Source organism: Carcharodon carcharias, chromosome 1 (genome assembly GCF_017639515.1).
Source record: "Carcharodon carcharias isolate sCarCar2 chromosome 1, sCarCar2.pri, whole genome shotgun sequence".
In the NCBI taxonomy this organism is placed as follows: Eukaryota; Metazoa; Chordata; class Chondrichthyes; order Lamniformes; family Lamnidae; genus Carcharodon; species Carcharodon carcharias.
The window spans coordinates 137,147,250-137,162,900 of NC_054467.1; the positions used below are offsets into that span (position 1 = coordinate 137,147,250).

General features: G+C 38.8%; 1 protein-coding gene across 6 annotated transcripts in view; it reads left to right on the forward strand.

The window, feature by feature from the left end:
* Nucleotides 1–13,237, forward strand: part of LOC121277335 (Krueppel-like factor 3) — an 87,210-nt gene extending 73,973 nt beyond the window's left edge. For all 6 annotated transcript variants that reach the window (XM_041186691.1, XM_041186715.1, XM_041186732.1 and 3 more), the window contains 2 exons: nucleotides 5,808–5,971; nucleotides 7,735–13,237. In XM_041186691.1, the coding sequence (XP_041042625.1) occupies nucleotides 5,808–5,971; nucleotides 7,735–7,916 (346 nt within the window). In that variant the 3' untranslated portion in view covers nucleotides 7,917–13,237. The remainder of the gene's footprint in view (nucleotides 1–5,807; nucleotides 5,972–7,734) is intronic.
* Nucleotides 13,238–15,651: the final 2,414 nt, after the last annotated feature.

Below are 15,651 nucleotides of genomic sequence, written 5' to 3' on the forward strand. Positions count from 1 at the left end.
TTCAATGGCCTTATTTAAAATTGAAGAGCTTCTTCCCCGAATCATTTGCTTCTACTGGAGTTCAAAATCTGGCAGTGGAATAAGCCATAGACTGTCCAGAAATACACAGGGTTGCTAACCATGGGATACAGAGGATCAACGCGTTGTTAATTTTATTCCCAATGAAGCTTATTGAACAAAATCATTATATTGAGATGGGAAATCATAACAGTCTATGTTAGAGTTGATACTCCTAGATACAAACCTGACTTTTAGCTTATTCAAAATATTTATGAGTGAAATCTAATCATGGTATTGATAATCTATTACTGTAAAACTGCAATGTTTCATGAAGACAACATATTTTGCTGCTATATCACTCCAATTCTCTTTTGATCCATATTAAACAAAAATCATTGTAAACAGCTCCCTTTAGATTATTGCTAGGAAGAATTCTAAATAAATAGTCGACTTAATAAAACCTTTTCTGACGTTCTCATCAAATTCATATTAAACAACCCTTGCTTTCTATATGCATATAGGAACTGTGGTACTATTTATAAGATAGAAGTTGCTTTCAACCCCTCCCTTCCCCTTAAAATCCTATCAGAGGAGCAACTATTGAAAAATGAGAAAACTTATTTTGAAGTCCTTTCATGTGGATTGGAGAAACAAGTGTTTACATTTGTATGTACATGATCATTTGTCCAAATAGATTAAAGCCCTGAAGATGAGGAAGCCTATTTTTGAAAACTTGTGTCAAAATTTTAATTGCACTAGGTTAGATAAAATCTCTTTGGTAAAATTTGTCTTTCATTAATGTAAATGGGGCAGTGAAGTTTTGATGTATAAATAATAGTTTTATTACCCTTAAGTTTAGATTGAGCTAACATTGGGCATTAATGGTCTTAAATGTTTCAAATCTCAAACAAATTAGCAAAATTCAATATCCACACATGCCCAGTCTTTATTTTACTTAGTGATTGCAAATCACCGAAGCCAAACGATAGCCACCTCATTTGCTGAGTTTCAGTCTGCTACATGCCCAGTGCTGCACACATAACCTGGCTGCCAATTCAGCACATACACCACAGAAACAACAATCTACTGTTCATTTCTTTATGACAAAATTGCTCTATTCAACAACACAGGATCATTATTTACTTCAAACTTGCACTGCCCCAACCATGCAGCCACCCCAACTCTGCCACCACCTCCAGCATTTAGTGGAATTATTTTGGATTGTATGAGCACATTTTTGTTCCAGTTTCATTCAAATTATAGAGGATAAATCATCAAAACACACACACAACTTCACTGAAAGATGCCAGGATTTGAAGATGACCTTTACATACCAACACACATGCACACAATTGCACACATCAGCTGGAACTTCTTATGATTATAATTTGCTCATTTACTCATAGTAATGGTTGCTAAACAAATTGCTACTTGTAGAATCCTGCTGATGGTATCTAGTCTGAGTTTGAGTTGAATCTTTTCGAGCTTTTAGATTGGCAACGGCAGATAATTTTGTAGCAGAAATGCAATTGATATTTACAGTGGGGAGAATTTTCTGCATGTTCGGCAGGCCGGTCGGGAGCGGGCGCAGAGCCGATCGCAGCCCACGCTCGGCTCCCCGTGGCCATTTTAAGTTGGCGTGACGCATGGCCAGTAGCGTTACCTGTGTGGGCAGGGGGTAGGAGGGAAAGTCAGAGCCTACATATGTGAGAAAGAGTGCAGAAATATCTCTGAGGCACAGAGCTGCCTCAGGGAGATTAAGAACATATTGAAATTTTTTAATAAAGAAAGAAAAAAATTATTTACACAGTGTCACATGAGCTGGGACATGTTTGTCAATTTAACAGAATTTATTTATTGTTTTTATTAAACCTTCAGGAAACCTCATCCTGCCCGTGGATAAGGTTTCCTGAAAAACACAAATGCCACTTGGGATCTTTCCCTCCCGCCAACCTTAAGGTTGGACGAGCAGAGCTGATAATTATCTTAATAACTTCCCTAATGGCCTTGACAGGCCCTTGACTGTTCAGCCGAATGAGAGATCTAAATGATGTGTGATGACGTCAGGACGCACACCCGACGTCATCACGCATCATTTTACACGTTGACTTGTCGGGCCCGTCCCTGCACACCAATGTCAAAATCCTGGCCAGTGTCTTTATGCGGAAACCTGTAACTCAGCCAAGAGAATGCAAAGTACACACTTCAGGAGCTGATTTGCTGCCCCAGTAGACATGGCTGGGAAATTGCAGTGCTCCATTAACTAAACCTCTTCCTGACAGTGTCAACAGAGTACAGTATTCAGGGTCAGAACCAACCAGCAACAGCAGGTAGAAGCTACAATTGGGACTGGCATTAAGGAGTGGAATGAGTTGGAAATAAAGGGAGCCACTATGATATGAGGGCAGTTGGAGAGAGAGACCCTCTCTGAAGAGTTGAATGTTTCTGTGAATGGGAGAGAGTAAATATAAAGGTAGTTTTTGGGATGTGATGGTCTTATTCATTACACTTAGAAAACAGATGCTCATTTATGTTATTGTTATTTGTGGTACCTCACTGTATGTAATTTGGCTAATATGTTTCCCTACATTATAACATTGATTACACTTCAAAAATATTCAATTGGTCAGGAAGCATTTTGAGAAAAGCACTATATAAACGCTCAGTTCTGAAGAATAGTTCTATTGGACTCAATGTTAACTCTGTTTCTCTCTGAGCAGCTGCTAGACCTGCTGAGTTTTTACAGCACTTTGTTTTTATTTCAGATCTCCAGTATCCACTTGTTCTTTTTATGATGGTGACGGTTTCCCCATCAGTATCAAGTTTCAGCACCTCACATGATCCCTGTTAAAATTACATTTAAGCAAATTGGTTTAAATGTATTTCTTACATTGCATTACTAAAGTGTCAAATAAGTTGACAGAACTATATTATTTAATACAGACATGGGCCCAGATTTTCGCTCCCAGATCAGGTGCGCAGAGACGGGAGAATCCCCAGGTCTGTGAACCGGGCCTTTAAAAATGGCCACCCGCCCCCAGTACTAATTTTTGTTCTGGGGGAAAGCTGGATTAGAAGTTGGAATGAGTGCGGAGGTTGCCAGATGTGGGGGTGGTCTGGGTGGAAGGCCAGTGTCTGTGCTCCAGCACTTTGTTGAATTTAATTTAAAAAATGATTAAAACAAAAAACAGCCCTCCAGCCCTCACCCTTCAACTCTCTCACATCCCCACACATTCCCCACACCCCAGCCATGCCAACCTATGGTACTTCATGCCCCCATTCACCCCATGGCCCCTCATACCCCCTATGCAAACCCATGCCCCTCTACCCACCTCCACGGTGCCTCATACTCCAGTTGCAGCACAAATCCTATAATGATAACCCACAGGTTTATGTCAGCAGACAGAATGAAATATCAAGCACTTTTTTTTTGAACGCCATACTTTTTAAAATTTAAAGCCCAGCAGACATAAATCCTTTGACAGCTCTAATCAGCTTTGACAGTTCCAATGAGTTTATGCATTTTTTATGCACAATCCTGGCTATATTTAATAATCCCAAAGGGTGCCTGGCCTCTCCAAACGGTGTCCCAGGGCCATATCCAAAGGAGTACTGTACCTCTCCAAAGGTGTACCCTAGCTATCCAAACGAATCCACTAAGTTCAGACCACCTCTTACCTGGTCACACTCCTGGCCGACCAAAATCCTACTTCAGTGGAGGCAGCTGATGATTTAAAGCATGCATGCGCAAACCCCAGCCTGAATCAGGTAATAAAAGCCCATAAAAGTAGGAAATGTGTTCAGGGATGGGATTTAGGATTTTCATCCCTTTCTGCTATTTTCATCACGATGAAGAGCACCTCTGTTGTGTTGAAAATCTGGGCCCATGTTATTCACTTATGAAATTCTCTCTATAAAGAATATATTTGATGTATTTACTTCATATCATGTTTCCAATGTTGATAGATGAGCCTGTAAAAGAATTATCCTAACTATAAGTGAGAATAAGATTAGGTTAGCTGCCAGTGACAATAAATAGCTATTTTTGTCATTTTAGTATTATCAGCCAGGATCCTATTACAGTGCAAGTAAGTTTGATGCAAAAATATAATTTTGCAGCAATACAGCCTAATTTTTGTCATGAGACACTGAGGAGGAACGCAACAATAACACCCACCCCACCCCTGCGCCCCCCACCCACCCCAGAAAATGTCTGCTCTATCTTTCTGTAAGTGCTATTGCAATATTGTAAACTTATTGATTTTAGTGCTCACCAATTTTGCAGTGGTCTTGAACATTTCACTTTGATATGTGAGAAGAATATGATGAGGTTTCCAAAAAAATTGCTTAAATGCAATTTCAACACTAATGGGGATATCTAGCCCTTTTTACAATGCAAGATCTGATGTATGAATTGAAACAAGAGAGAATAGATGGTTTCAGTTTGAAATAAATTTAGCTATTCACCCTCATGTTGCTTTCAAACTTTTAGTCAGTTAATTTGTGTATGATCCACAAAATTATATTCTTTTTGAACTTGGCTCCTAATGCAAAATTAAGACCAGGGCTGGAATTTTATACCCCACCTGGTGTGGGTTGTGGGGTGGATGGGATGGCACCAGGTCCATTGCCTACCTGCCTCCACTTGGATTTTGCCTTTGGAGGGGAAGACGGTGGGCATGTGCCTATGGACCAGTTATGGCCCTTGAATAGCAAATTAATGGCCTCTTAAGGGCCTCTTCCCTCTGCTGCTGGGATTTTGCACTAGCAGATTTTTGCCAGAGTTAGGTGCCCAGGCAACCAGGTAAAACCCTGTGCCCAATGGAGAATCACCACCCCCTTGGTTGTTTTACTCTCACCGTCCATTTCTCCTACTTTGCTCATCCGGGCCTGCCAGCCTGGCCGCAGCAAAACCCCAGACTTACCTTAAGTCAGGTCCAAAGTGTCTCTTTTTTGGGGGCTGTAGCCTCAGCAGTGGCCTGTGCTCCTGATGCTGGAACTAAAGAACTGTTCCATTTGATTGGCTGACAATTCTTGGAGGCTGGATTCCTCCCAGATGGGGATGGAAGTCCCCCCTCATGCTATTTAACAGCCTGGTGGTCATAAAATCACTGCAGAGCAACCTGGCAATGTGGAGGGAGGCTCACCTCCAACTTTACAGCCAGGTAAAATGTGAACAAAGATGAATCCATAGAAAGAAAATGACCTTTATAAATATTATACCTATCTATGATATGTACTGAAGAAGTGTACAAATCAATGAAGTTCGTTCTGGAACCTCTTTGGACTGAGGAAGATTCAGCCAAAATCCTTAATGCAATGCATTTTGAGCCTGTTACTTTGCAAAGTCTGTTGGCTCTGACTGCTTTTTATCTGGTGTCGGATAATGTATCAAAAGTGTTGTAGCCCTCGCACTGTGTTTTATGAGTAAAAGATGAACCAGCAGAGTCCTGAGGTGCTCAGTGAGTGATCCTCTACAAAGAAATTATCTGTTCACAACAAAGGGAATTGAATCCCTGAAACCACACTTTGTGCGTCATAGAACACACACTCCTGAGTATTTAAATAGCTGTATGTTCTGAACAGTCTTTGTTGGGGGCCATTACAAATAAATATGCCCATACATATGCCTCTGATCAGTATTGAAGTGTCAAAAGCCTATATGTTTTTCATATGTTATGAACTCACTATCTTATCTGAAGTTGGCTCCTAAGCATACAGAACAAATGGACTTGTAATATCAATGCATGAGGAATCCATTGTTGGTTGAACAGATGAAATGTGATACTTCATTTCTATTCTATCAGGAGCCATACTCCTTCAGTTATTGTACATGCTGTATCAAGACCACACCCAATCGAATCCCCAGACACTCAGAAGAAGCGTCGCATACACAGGTGTGACTTTGATGGATGTAACAAAGTGTACACAAAGAGTTCACACCTCAAGGCACACAGACGGACTCACACAGGTAAGAGAAATCATTCCATAGAGATTGTTATTTCTTATAAGTCTAGCTGTTTTAGAATAGAGCCATTAAGCTACTGTCTGTACAAAAATCTTTGGGGACTAACTTTAATCAATTTTTTCAAGCTGGTCCTTAACAGTTAGTTGTAACCTTTTAAAGAACCCAGCCATGAATTTTTTCAGGGTTCTCCTTATCTCTTGTTGTAGCTTCAGCAGAACATAGGTGATAATCCTCGGGTTCCACTGACTGCTGCTGGAGTATCCTGGAAAAATTCCAGACAGGATTGTGTCCCTTTTTCTTTTGCAGCTACATTGGCCTTAGTAGTTCAAATGGTTGCATGTTTTTTTGGCCAATTTCACTGATCTTTGTTTTTTGTCAGCTATTATTGATCACATTCTTTTGGTTTAAAATTGTGTTTATTCTGTTTTCATGCAACAACGGAGCCTACTGATTAACACAGTTTATTAATGCAGTTCAATTCATCTCCTTGAAGTCATCCCTTTATACCAAGTATTTTCTTGGTTTTCCTGGAATATACCAACATTAATAGAGGACAAATTGATTTTAATGGATGGGAAATCTTGCACTGAATTCATGCTTGAATTTCTAATATGCATACCAGTGAGAGCATGAATTCATAAAATACAGCCTAACATGTTAATGGCTGCCACTGGGTGGGCGGGCCCGACCCAATCTCTGGCGGGCGGGGAGCTGATCCCCGCTGGAGAAGCGGGCCCCGCCGCCATTTTAAGTGAGCGGGCCAATTAAAGCCCACCCAGCAGGAAGCGCTATGCGCTTCCTGAGTGGATGGGGGGTGGGGGGGGGGGGTAATTCCCCAAATGCGAGAGTGTGCTCTTTTGCGCATGCACACCAAAGAGCGCACATCTCCCTGAGGTTAAGTGCTACCTCAGGGAGATTGCTGAAAGTTGTTCAAACGTTAAAAATAGAAAAGTAAAAAAATCCTTAACATGTCCTCCTCATGTGACAATGTCATATGAGATGGGACATGTTAATAACTTTCACTAAAACTTCATCAAAGTTTTTTAAACCCTACATGAAACCTCATCCCACCAGTGGATGAGGTTTCATGTTTTCTGCTATTTGCCGCCGGGGCTCCTGGCAGGATGAAGTTTCATGTCCGTTTTTTAAAAATTTAATAAACTTTGTGTTTCGTATTAACATGTACCATCTCATGTGACATTGTCACATGAGTGGGACATGTTAATAATTTTAATATTTCGCTATTTTTTGATTTTTCGTGCCTGTCAGTAAACTTCCTGAGACAACACTTTGCAGGCATGCGCGAAAGAACGCACTTTGACAGATGAGGAATCCCTTCACCCCCCGCACAGGAAGCGCATAACGCATCCTGTCGGGAAGGCCGCTGGACGGGCCTTAATTGGCTCATCCACTCAAGATGGCGGCTGGCCCCACTTCGGCAGCGGAGTTCGGCTGCCCACCCGCCGCCGAGCCGGTGGGGCCCGCTCGCCATCCGAGGGCAAAATTCTGCCCTTGCATTTCAAGAGATATTTCTTAAAGTTTTAAATATGATTGCCTTCACAACTGAATTTAGATGAGTCATTAATTAAAATTATGAATAATCTTTATTCTGAACTAATGCAAGGTTAATATGCTTATCATTATATCTAGACTCATGTTTACTTTGATGTTTGGTCTGGATTTCCCTTCTTAGTATGCATAAGAACCATTGTAATGAGTTCAAACTATTTATTATAGCTAAAATTAGATTTTCCTTTTTCCTGAAGGTGAGAAGCCCTACAAATGTACTTGGGAAGGTTGCACGTGGAAATTTGCCCGCTCGGATGAGTTAACCAGGCACTATCGTAAGCATACTGGCATCAAGCCCTTCCAGTGCCCTGACTGTGACCGTAGCTTTTCTCGTTCAGACCACCTCGCTCTGCACAGAAAGCGTCACATGCTGGTCTAAGCCTGTCACCATTCACGATGTAAACTAGACAAGATGCAAACTAAATTCATACCTTTACCTAACCAAGATTCAGCTGGGCCGAATCATTCAACAAATGAATACTTTCATGTAGTCAGTATCTGATACACAAACAAAGCTTATTTTTCTCATTATATGCAGGAGTTATGTTTTAACAATATGAATGTCTTTACGTTAATGCATAGCTTTCCCCACTGTGCTGGGCAAACTTGTGAATATAAAATGACATATTTGTGTAGCCTGATTTGTTGGTTGAAATTGTTGGCATTTCAATTGATTAATCAGCCTTTATCGTCTTGCCAGTGAAACCCCTGCTTCAGTGTAGAATGCTGCTGTATTCCATTTCCTTCATCAAAACCACACCTCATCCAAAATGTTTTTCTTTTGCAAAAAAAAAAATGATTGATGGTTTCTCATTATTCAGAGACTTGTGGTGCAAAATTAAATTTTTGTTGTGAGGCTGGAGGACCCCAAGAAACTCCTATGCAAACAACTGAAAGAAGAAAAGGCCATAACCTGGGATTGGAGGAACCTGCCTATTTTGACAACCATTTCAGGATTGCTCTCACCTCCTGTTTCTCGAAAGTCATCCAACCCATTCTTCAGTGTTAGTATTCGATAGGGTCATTTCTTCAGCAGTGATGTCTATGTTTCAATATCAACTTCAACACTTTAATGGAGTTAAGCACCGGAAGTTCACCAACAATGACTTCTTTTCATATGGATGCACAATGGAAGCTTCATTTTCTTACAGTTCCTTTATTAGAAATGCTGTCATTCAAATAAAGTTTCCCTTTCCCTAGTGGAAGTTTCATGCTTTCACTCATGAGGCTGAGACTCAATAAAAAAAAACAGAAAATCCAGGAAATCAACCTATCCAGTTCCCTAGAGTTTGTAAAAGTGAGGTTTAAATACATATTCCTTGTCCTGCACTATATTGCGTCTTCTTTCATTAATGTTCTAATTACCTTTTTTATTTGGTTTAGGTCTATAACCAACTTAAGAAGGTAAACAAAAATGAAAAATAAGGTATCCAGATATAGTTCAAATTACCAAAAGAAAAATATTTAGGTCTGTTTTCAGAATCTGTCTTTGTTGGAAAAATATATTTCAAACCACATAAAAGATGGTCAAAAAATGAAGAATATTAAATTTTATTTTAAAAGATTGATCTTATTTTGTCAAATTTGGCTAAATTTGATTCCTTACAGCCGTAATTAGTAGATAAAAAGAATGCTGTGTCGTGAGTTCATAACTTCTAAATGTCTTGCAATCACCAATAAACCTTTTTGTTGCCATTGTCTTTGTTAAGGACAATAGTCAAAAATTACTTGATTTACATTGAAAATAACAAAATTCCTTAATTACCTGTGTGAGAAAGGAACCTGTTTCAATTCCTGTTTCAAAAGAATTCTGCTCCGTGCATTTGTCATTGGCTATGCCAACAGCTTAGCCAAACTACAATTATACGAATACCATCGATATATTCCTTTGGCAGGTAGATATAGAAATTCATAGGCCAGGATTTTCTGGCCCCGATGCGGGAGATTTGACGGCCTTGCCAAAAGTCCGTTGACTTTCAGCGGGAGCAGATGATTCCGGCGGCAAGTGGGGTCAGAAAATCCCGCCCATTGATACAATCCTGGTTTCATGATGCATTGACTAGACTCAGCAGTTGCTGTGTCCTGGAAAATCTTTTCTGGAAAACATAATCAATGGGAATGAAAAATTGGGTCAATGTGGGTAAGAAGATCTGCCAAAAAAAGGCACTTTATCAAAGCTCAGTTGTTTTCATTTATTGCAATGGTTATAACATTTAATTTTAATCATTTTAAGGTATTTGGGGCCAAATATATTAAGCTGCTCAAAAAATAATCATCAGTCTTTTAAACTCTTGTGTAAATATTTTTATTATTGGTTCATTGCTTGCAGTTGATAAGGTTTTAACTGTATTGAGTCAACAAGTTGAATGCTGAAAGTATAGGGTCACTGAAGGTACCCTCTTTTATATATCTAGGGCAGACGTGAACCGTGTCCTGTGTAAAGTTACATTAACAGCCATCAGAAAGCATTTTAAAATGTGTGTCATCAGATTCCAACTTTATTAATTTATTCTATATTTTGAAAAGTCAAACTTCAATTCCCTTGGGAATAACTTTTCAAATATATCACCAACTGTTCCAATAGTTTTGTATAGAACATTTAAAGCAATACAATCTTTTAATTGAACAGTAAAACAAAATGATTGCCTACCAGTAAGACTTCTGACAACGTAAATTTCAAAAATCTGTAAAAATGGATGAGTTACAGCCTGATATCACATACATATATAAATCACTGCTATAAAAATATATTGGATGAATCATTCCTCTCCAATTCTTGCTCTATCTTTAAAAATATAAAGGAAATAGTCACTAATGCGCCAGTTTTTATTCTATGTTCATGTTTGAAAAGACATTGACTGTAAGATGTGTTAGTGACCACTGCTGCCAATTTGAACATTTAAATCAATAATGTACTTTAATATATAGCAAACATCATATATCATTTTGAAACTCTGAAATAGAGTAGAATTTGAGATGCAACATTTATTTCTGCAGATCCTCTAATGGCTCAGCTGGTAAATGCATTGATAAGCTTGGAATTGAGCCAGACAAACCAGAAAGGGCACAGATTTGATCCCCAATTCATAAGGAATTATTTAATATCACCGCAGGCAGCAGTGGAGATGCTACAACTAGCCTAAATGTCTTTGGATAAACTGGCACAAACAATCAAAGTTGTGTGATTCTGGTTTCCAATCAGGATCAGTTGACTGCTGCTGGAAAGCGGATGTAAGGGTGGACTTCAGCTGAGGACAGAAGTAGGCTCGACTGTGGCCCACCAACATCCACTGTCTACACTTGAACAGCTACTTAGCCAAAGAACTCAGGAGGTGTGGATGGGGCTGAGAAGAGGGTAGAGAGTTGTCTAAACCTGTAGAACTGCAACCCAACAGCAGTCAATCCTTTAAGAGAGAAAATTGGAAGGAAATTTGTTTTTTGTTTTATTGATGTCTATAAATGAATTTTCATTGCATCATCACAGCATTGTGACAAATAGTGGTAGTTAAAGTAAGCTTTCCAAACAGCAGCAAAATAATACCTATGGAGTTTACAGGTTCAAATAGTATGAGTGTTTTGTAAGAAGTAAATATTCTAAGCGCAATTTTTTCAGAGTTAAATTCTGAGCTTGGGTCATCACTGGCAGGAATACCTGTAAGGAATTGGGTGCACATTGCTGCAGATGATGCTCAATATCAGAAGTGCACGGTACAACATTCTGTGCAATAGGATAAAAACTGTTGAGGACATTAGTTTCACATGCATTTTAGTGAATTATTTCTAAGCTGAACAAAGGGCTGAGGGATAACTGGGACATGTGAACACAGTAGTTTGTGGCAGCTGGCCTGCCTCATGGGTTGTAGTCATTCTTCTGTTTTCTATATGAAAGAATGATGTGGTTTTCTATAAGATAGGGGGTGTGGGGTACCTGCCATAGAGTAGGACATCTTTCGAAGAATTTAAAATAAAATGCACTTGAAAATGAGTGCAATCAGGTAATGTTCACAACATAAATAATAAAATGTTGTGAATTCCTATTTTTTGTATAAAAAGCCTCTGCTTCAAAAGGTAAAAAAGTAATTTAAAAAAAATTATAATAATGCAGCAAGGGTGTTGAAAAACTGAAATGTCCTCTTGTTTGCTGTGTCATATACTGAGGTGGGAAGGGAGATTTAGATGGCATCCACATTGTGAATCAATTCTTCTCAGCTTAGATACTTAAAATGTGAATTTTAACTTTTTTGTGGGGGAAACACATGTTTTGGTTGAAAATGTTGGTTTTGGGATAATAACTTGACAGCATTAATATTAAGAGGCATTCAAGAAAACTCGAGGTGCTGAACAGATGCAAGAAATGTAGTAAATATGCTTGCCTTGTTTTCATGATCATATGTAGTGGCTTTTGTAGATAGAACTTTAAACTGGTCCACAGAAATATTGCCTGATGTGATTGACTATTTGGAGCCACACTGTGCATTAGGATAATATTTATTCTGTATTATATGCACAGCTGCAAATCCTAAATTAAGTATTTACACTTTTTAAAATGTATTTTTTTGAACTCTAATATTAATATGTAGAGCTTTCAACAATTACAGAAGTATGTGTATAATACCACAATTAATGCAATATTTCAAAACCAGTTAATAAGAAAAGATGTGTCCCTCAATACTCCACTGATCTGTGAACCTAGCAACATTCAGCAGAGGAATAAATTCATTTTTACCAGCAAGAATCCATCAAGCAAAATGCTCTTAACTATGAAACATGTAACAGAGTTACTTTATAAACGTTTTTTAAAAAGCATTATTGTTATCCATTTTTTTTAACAAAAAGGATGTAGAAATAATGAATTTTACAATAATAGTTCAAAAGACTTTTGTGGGTTCAATTCCGACCAGAAGGTGATTGGCTACATCCCCTATCATTTGAATTTGACTTCCTCGGTCGGTTGATTTTCATGAGTCTCAGACAGGCCGCAAGAGTTGGTGGACAGCGCAGCAGTGATAACAATCATGTGGGCTGAACTACCCCCATTTCCCCCTCACCTCCCCTTACTCCAAACCTTCTGACTAGTGATGGATGTGTGGTGATGAGAACCTACAACAGGGAGGCATGCTGGAGAAAAATTTTAAAAGTGCACACTCTTGGAAAAATACTTTTGATTTCCAAAGATGTTTTTAAAGTTCTTGAAAAATATTGCCCTAAAATATTATGTTCTATTACCCTAAGTTGTGAAGATAATTTACCCACCATTCGTTGTTAAGCACTTTCACTTCTCCATTTATAATGTTCTGTCCTTTATGTGGCCAGGATTAATTCATCTGCTCAGCACCTCTGCAGTCCTGCTTGGAGTACTCTGGTTTATTGCTGTTAGATTAAGCAATAAATTGTGCTGAAAATGTAGAACAGTATAGGACTATATTTCAAGGGTTAATAAGACTAATTTTGGGTTTATATTAAGTCTTGTTAACTTTATTTAAGTAATACGATAGTGCCTGCAGTCTATATAATTAAAGATGTGAAAATATAAAGTTTTTTTTACTATTTCTTCTTCATTTCTAGATTGTCCCATGGGAGTTTAGTAATGACATTTTGTCATATCAAACTGTGAACACAAATTTGTACTGTACAGCCTTCTTATTCTATATTCAATATGTATATGTATTGTACATGTCAATAAAACTGTATATACACAAAGTATCTTTTTTCATCAATGAATATAGCACATAGTTTAATATGATATCTGATCAATCAACGAGTCAGGATCCTGCACTCACACCACATCAGTGTAATTACAATACAAAATAGAATCAATACGAATAAATAAGGTTTGTAACATATATGATTGGTATTCAAGAACAATCAATGTACATAACATCGATGAGGACTGATTCCACTGTCGGGCGCCACCTGACATGGAACATGCTGGCTGGAAAATTGTGGATAGGAAAAGGGGGATAAAGCCAAAGTCTGGCATAAAAATCTTGAGGAGATCCAGCGGTATGTGTGTCATGTACAGACTTAGGTTACATCCAAAGGTCCTCGATGTTTTACACCTATTTATTGAACTAGACTTCTTGTGGCTGATTGTAATGGCTCTGTGCTCAACATGTTTCAGAATTGATGTGAAGTTATGCTCAGAATTTTGGATGCACAGACTCCTGTATTCACCTAGCGGTGGGGTGGTAAATTGTGTCCAAGTGAAATTTAAAAGGATGGGAAAACTAAAGGAGGGGGTGTCACAACAAGAGATGATGCATAAAACCTTCAGGAATACCCAAAACGGACATGAAGCATTAACCATTAGCTCAAGCTAAAGAGGCAAGGGATAAGAAGTGACAATCAAAAATAAGGAGATAGGAATCACCATATGCAGGGTTTGAGGCTGCAGCTCAACAGTCCTGTCAAACAATGCTTGGCAGTTAACTGTCAGTCACCATCAGTGGTGCATTCTCCATGGCAATGTCACTTGCCAACCAATCAGCACTCTTCACATACAGTATAAAATTTTGTTTGTCCCCTTATACTGGTATTATTGCAAGTATCCTGATGAGGCAAGACAGCAATACTCAAGTCCTGTCATTGAGTCAACTGAACTGTGCATATTAACAGGGGTTGTCCAGACAGCTCTATCTCGCTTTCTGATGCAGAGCTTGTACAAGATAAAAGCAAAATATTGCAGATGCTGAAAATCTGCAAACATTAAAGAAATGTTGGAAATATCCAGTGGCACCTATGGAGTTGGAGAAAGGGTTAGCGTTTCGGGTTAATGGCTGTTCATGAGAACACCTGGTGAATATGCTTACAGCTGAACCATACACCAATGGAGTGGAGACACATTTGAGATTCTGCTCCTAAAGTCTTGGAAAGTGATCCACAATGGAGTGTTCAACAGAAAGTTTATCCAACACAACACAAAGAGAAAAAGAAACAAAGAGAAAAAGTATGTGAGGAGGAGTGAGAATGAGAGAGAATTGAAAACTACTCAAACAACTTAAAAATGCATTACACAAAAAGAGGTTTTTTTTCAAATAAGAGCAGAAAATTCTGGAAAAATTCAGCAGGTCTGGTAGCATCTGTGGAGAGAGAAACAGAGTTAACATTTCAAGTCCATCTGACTCTTCGGAGAAGAAGGATTTTATACTGTTTGAGAGGGGTGCAGCAGATGAAGCAAGATAGAACATACGAACAAGGAGCAGGAGTAGGCCATTCAGCCCCTCAAGACTGCTCCGCCATTTAATAAGATCATGGCTGATTTGATAGTAACCTGAAATCTGCATCCCATCTACTGCTGATAACCCATCACCCCCTTGCTTACCAAGAATCTATCCAACCCTGCCTTAAAACTTTCAAAAACTCTGCTTCCACTGCCTTTTCAGGAAGAGAGTTCCAAAGACTGACAATCATCTATGTGAAAAAAGTTTGTCTCCTCTCTGTTTTAAATAGGCTACCCCTTATTTTTAAACAGTGACCCTTAGTTCTAGATTTTTCTGTAAGAAGAAACATCCTCTTCACATCCACCCTGTCAAGACCCCTCAGGTTCTTATATGTTTCAATCAAGTTGCCTCTCACTCATCTAAACTCCAGGGGACACAAGCTTAATCTGTCCAACCTTTCCTCATAAGACAACCCACCCATTCCAGCTATTAGTCTGGTAAACCTTCTCTGAACTGCTTCCAACACATTTACATCTTTCCTTAAATAAGGAGACCAATACTGTACACAATACTCCAAATGTGGTCTCACTAGTTCCCTGTACAACTGAAGCATAATCTCCGTAATTTTTTATTCAATTCCCCTTGCAATGAATGATAACATTCCATTAGCTTTCCTAATAACTTGCTACACCTGCATAATAGCCTTTTGTGAATCATGCACTAGGCCACCCAGATCCTTCTGCACCTCAGAGCTCTGCAATCTCTCACCATTTAGATAATATGCTTCTCTTTTATTCTTCCTGCCAAAATGGACAATTGCACATTTTCCTACATTATCGTCCATTTGCCAGACATTTGCCCACTCACTTAACCTATCTATATTTTTTGGTAGCCTCCTTATGTCCTCTTCACAACTTACTTTCCTACTTATCTTTGTGTCATCAGCAAATTTGG